The sequence below is a fragment of the Ailuropoda melanoleuca genome, chromosome 12 (genome assembly GCF_002007445.2).
Source record: "Ailuropoda melanoleuca isolate Jingjing chromosome 12, ASM200744v2, whole genome shotgun sequence".
NCBI lineage: Eukaryota > Metazoa > Chordata > Mammalia > Carnivora > Ursidae > Ailuropoda > Ailuropoda melanoleuca.
The window spans coordinates 17,176,624-17,182,025 of NC_048229.1; the positions used below are offsets into that span (position 1 = coordinate 17,176,624).

Below are 5,402 nucleotides of genomic sequence, written 5' to 3' on the forward strand. Positions count from 1 at the left end.
GGCTCACAGCAGAGGAGCCTGACGTGGGGCTCAATCCCACAACGCCGGGATCACGCCCTGAGCCGAAGGCAGACGCCCAACCGCTGTACCACCCAGGCACCCCTGGGATGTATTTTTAAAACAACTCTGATGACAGATGTAAGGCATAGTCACTCTTACAAACTCAGAAGACGATGAAATTGCGAAGGTGAAAGTGAAATGCTCTCTGATCTTGCCCAGAGGCACCCACCCACCAGTCACGTTGGGATGCTCTCTCTGGGAGCTGATTTCGGAGGACTGCCCTGGATTCCCGGCGCAGGAATGGTTTTGTGGGCACAGCCCCTGTTGTCGGGTGTGTGGACTGACTGATTTGTGTGTCTTTCTCTCNCCCTTCCCTTCCCCTTCCCCTTCCCCTTCCCTTCCACTCATTTGTCTCTTAACCCGTTTCTTTGTCCATAGGTGTTCTCCTACTCAACGCTGTCCTCACGGTCCGGGCACATCAGGCTAATTCTCATAAGGAGAGGGGATGGGAGCAGTTTACTGATGCGGTTGTGTCCTGGCTAAATCAGAACTCCAGTGGCCTTGTCTTCTTGCTCTGGGGCTCTTACGCTCAGAAGAAAGGCAGTGCCATCGACAGGGTATGGTGGTTTTGTTTTTTAAACACTTTAAACCAGTTTAGAAAATCCTAGGAATCCCTGCTGGTGGTCCCGGAAAACCCACGTCACATGCTGAAGTTTTTCCCTAAAGCCTTATGGTGAGGGGGCAGATTTCCCATTGAAAATTAAGCAAAATTCAGATAAATTATAGGAACGATGAGTTGCGTGTGAGGAAAGCAAAGGGCCAGCTTCTGGTTTCACAGTTAGTACTATAGGCATACACTTGCCCTGTACATAGAACGATAACAGGCCCCATTCACTAAACAAACGGTGCCATAAGCCATGATGAATAAGGCAAGGACCCCACACCCCCAAACCATCCTCTGTCTCCACCGCATGGAGACGTGCTCCTCTGCTCCTTCTCCGTTTACTTACGGGAAGTACCCACATGCCTGGTCCTGGGATGAAAGTCCGGAAACCATCCTTGAATCCTTTCCCTCATCCCCTTGAAACCACTCCACCAGCAGATCCTGTCCCCTTACCTCCTGAGAATATCCCTGTTTTGCTGCTCACTGTTGACACTGTCCTCACACTAGAGTGAGCCACTGTCATTTCTTTTTTTTTATTTTTTAAATTTATTTGACAGAGTGAGAGAGCACAAGCAGGGGGAACAGTAGAGGGAGAGGGAGAAGCAAGCTCCCCACTGAGCAGGCAACCCAATGTGGGGCTCGATCCCAAGACCCTGAGATGATGACCCGAGCCGAAGGCAGACGCCCCACCATCTGAGCCACCCAGGCGCCCCACCACTGTCACTTCTGTCTAGGCTGTGACAGACCAGAGCTGAGGGTTGGACTGAGGACGGCATGGGGGGGGAGGAGGGAGAGGGGGAGGGAGGCAGGTGTCAAAGGCGAGCCTTGGGCTCGGCTGCTGGGAGACCCAGGATTCAGGGAGGAGTCAGCCAGTAAACACTGCAGTGAGCGAAGTGAAGGGGTTACGTGAGGTGACCTGACAGTAGCTGGTGTGACAGCAGGAGGTCACAGGTGTGTCGGGAATGGCCAGGTGGACTGAATCCCCCGCCCCGCCCTGCTTCTGGCATCACACCCAGCACTTTCCCTGTAGAATCTCACTTAATGCTTCCTAACATATCAGAGTGGTACGTTGGCGGTGAGTGGCGTGGCTCAGATCAGAGCCTGCTCACCTTGCTCACCTACGGGCCTGGCAGGGCTGTCTTTGGGTTCCACGCTGGCAGCCCGGTCCCAAGTCTGTCCACTTCTCCATTTTCTCTTAAATGGAATTGGTTTTCGTCTTAGTTTTTTTTTTTTTAAGGTAGTAGGTTCACGTGATTAGAAAAAATAGGGTAGTAAAGTACTCAGCGAGACGTTTCCCAGCCGAGTCCCCTCTGTTCAGGTGCCTCCCCGGCTCGGGTGGGCGCTGGCTTGTTGCTTCTGATGTCTCCTTACCGAGTCTTGATGTGAAGGGCAGTAAAGTGAGTGAGTCAGGTTGAGTCTGTAAAGTTTCTGTGTGAATGAACAAGATGTTTTCTGGGGTTTTGAGGAAGGGAATAGTAGGAGTAAACTCTAGCGTGAATGAACTCACCGCCAAGATCGGAGTGTCGAGGTAGGTAAGAGGTCCACAGCAGGGCTCTCCCATCTCTCTGTGGGCCACGTGGCTCTTACTCGGCGTGTCCTTTTTATTCCTGAAAATGGTTTGGTTTGGCGGGCAGCAGTTGTAAAGTATCGTGGTGATGAGAAGCCAGGTGCATATCCGGCTGGGTAGCTTTCCCGAGCACTGGGTCTGTGTATTCAGCTGCCTCCTTACTCCTGACTGCTGAGCATGCCAGATTCCACGCTTTCCAAGGTAGGTTCTCCTTTGCTCATCCAGCCTTGCCACACTGGCCCCTGTGGGCTCCCCCAGGGTAGAAAGTACCACCACGCGCTGTCCAGCCAGAAATCAGAAAGCATTTGTGACCCTTTCCTCCTTCCTCTCCCCTCTTTCCCTGCTCCCTCTCTGCTCCCCACCCTTCCCCCCCTCCCCACCCTGTACCCTATCAGGACATTCATTCGTAGCCTTCCCCTGCTCTAGGACTCCTCCTAACCTGGCCCCCTGTTCAGGCCCTCACCTGGTCCTGCTGGAGTGTCGGGTGTGGTCCCCTTGGAAGGCCCTGCCTTGGGCTGGTGGGCTGGGGTCTGGAGCTGCCTCTTGGCCACAGCTTCCCTTTTCCCCTCTCTTTAGGCTGACTGGAGCGCCTCAGCCTCTTCCTGCTTCCCACTTCCCTGCCTGCCTTTGAACCTTCTGCCTCCCCTCTCCAGAGGCTGACTCACTCATCCTTCAAAGCCCAGCACGGGTCACGTTTTCAGGGCCCTGAGCTGCGTGGCAGGCGGCATGCTAGTAAGCACTCGACCCGCATTGCCTCTCACACTCACAATACACACAGGCATTGTTGGTTCCCACACAGGATCTCTGAGCTAGGTGCAATTACACCCCCTTTGCAGCAGAAGAAGGATGTGCAGCCTGGATTCAGGGACTTCTCCGGGGCCACGTGATGTGGCAGAGTCAGAACTGGAACCCAGGCCACCTGGCTCCGGGCTCTGGGTTCTGTACCACACTGGGCTGCCTGGCTTTAGTTACGGCCCCTCCTGGACTGAGCTCTTTGAAGGCAGGGATGTTGTGAAAACAGTTAGTTGTGAGGTGGTTTTTATTTAAATACAGGAAAGAAGAAAGAAGAAAACAAATGTGGTCCAGAGTCTTCCTACTCTGCAAAGTACAGCTGACGTTTAAAATATCAGAGTGTTGTGTTTTCGTAGACCATTCTGGTAGTACAGAAATGTGCAAAACCAAAAGTAAATGCTTTCCACTATTTCTTTTCCTAATGGAACTACTATAAATAGTGTTTTGGGTCTTTATCCAGAAAAACTTATGAAATTACATTTTTTTCTTCCACTTGATGTATTTAGGTCTTCTTCCCTTATCAACGTATTTAGCTCAGCCTTATTCTTCTAGGAGCCTTGCGGTGTTCCATTGTAAGAAGTTCAGAAAACTATTTTTAGCCAGTTGCATAACACTGGATTTTGGTAAGGTTTTACCTGGTACGAGCCGTGCTGCCGCGAACCTCCTCACACCAGCGTCTTCGCGTAGCTGTACATGTCACGGGGCCCGTCAGCTGCTGCATTCTTAGCAGCGGCATTGCAGAGTCGTAAGATCCAGGCACACAGCCGTTGCGTAGATGGTGCCTTCGGAGCCAAACGTGCAGCTCGTGATTCCTTCTCTCCTTCTCTTCCAGAAACGCCACCACGTGCTGCAGACCGCACACCCCTCCCCGTTGTCGGTGTACAGAGGGTTCTTTGGATGTAGACATTTCTCTAAAACCAATGAGCTGCTGCGGAAGTCTGGCAAGGAGCCCATCAACTGGAAGGATCTGTGACCCTGAACTGGAGGGCTTTCTCTGGGCAGTTTTCTAGAAACTGCTCTCAAACTATGCCAGGAGTAGCAGCTTGACCCAGACAGAAGCAGCAAAAGCTCTACCCTGGCTGGGGTCATGTGTCTGTCTTGGCAGCACGGCCTCGGCCTAAAACCAGACGTTCACGTTATCTGGGAGAGAGTAGGGGATCAAATACAGAGACAGCTCTCTGTCACCTTTATGGTAAAAGGGGATGGGGACAGAAGTGCCTATTGGTACAAGCTAGCTGCTATTTGTTTTTACCTGGCAGGTTAGACTTTAGGTTGTAAGGTGTCAGGTGTGTTTATCTAGAAGCACCCCCCCGCCCCATGCCCCACCTGGCATTTCAGTTCTTGGCCAAGTACAGTGTTCCCTTTCCGGAGCCCTCAGGCCCCTCCTTGAAGGAAGCAAGAGGACAATTTGCAAGTGCCCAGAAATTTAGGGATGAAAGTTCCTGAGGACTAGTCCTCTGTGTGAGCCTTCACAGACAGGCAGAGGGAAGTGAGCTGGGGCTTGTTTTCACAGTTCATCCTCTGGATGTTCCACGGAATGAACAGTGGAAGTTGAACTGGAAGAAGAGAAAGGGGAATTTTTAAATTTTTTTTTTAAGCGAGGAAATGCTTTTCTTCTAGGTGTATCCTGAGTTGGGGTTTTTAAGGCAGCACAGACTGCCAAATGCTATTTTTTTATGGACTGAAATCACATGGGGATTTTTTTTTTCATGCAACACTGGTGAATTTTGCTGTTTTAAAGATACTTCTGCAGATGTGTATATATATATTTTGTAATCTTTTGTTGGGAGACAATCTTTGTGAGGTCTGTACCTCTGTCCTAGATCCTGTTAGAGATGCCGTTGATGTGTTAACCGGGGGAAGAGTTAACCCCGGGTGAGTGTGGGAATAAAAGATTGTTGAAGTTTCTGGCTCGGTGCCCAGTGTCCTTCATGCCAGCTCCCTCTGGGCCCTGTCGCGTCTGCCTACGTCCTTGGGCAGCCCTTGGGCCCCGGGCAGCTGGTGGTCGCCATGGCAACCATTGTGGGCAGGAAGGGCCGCCTTTGCTCCTTCCTCCCGCCCCGCCCCTCGGATGGAGCCGCCCACCCCTCCAGAGGGCGGGTAAGCTCTGGGCGGGTTCCCGGGAGGGGCGCGAGCAGAACAGCGGCCTAGGGGCTGCGAGCTGACCCCCACTGCGGCCAGGCGCTGTGCCCCGATCGCCGTGGGGGAGCTGTATGCGGCCAGGGACCACAGAAGCCCCGAAGGGGCCATTTGGGGCTGGAAAAAGGCATTTCTCCAGGGATCATGGCTGCGTGTCCTGCCAAGCCCTGGGACATTGCAAGGGGAGCTCCCCGCCCCCACTCTGCTAGTGTTTCGGGACTCTGGACTGGAGGTGTGAGG

The 5,402-nt window shown here is 52.6% G+C and overlaps 1 protein-coding gene across 1 annotated transcript in view; it reads left to right on the forward strand.

The window, feature by feature from the left end:
* Window positions 1-4,931, forward strand: part of UNG (uracil DNA glycosylase) — a 10,542-nt gene extending 5,611 nt beyond the window's left edge. Inside the window, exons 6-7 of the mRNA XM_034672793.1 lie at window positions 439-617; window positions 3,856-4,931. Coding sequence (XP_034528684.1) covers window positions 439-617; window positions 3,856-3,996 — 320 coding nt within the window. The 3' untranslated portion in view covers window positions 3,997-4,931. The remainder of the gene's footprint in view (window positions 1-438; window positions 618-3,855) is intronic.
* The last annotated feature ends 471 nt before the right edge of the window (window positions 4,932-5,402 follow it).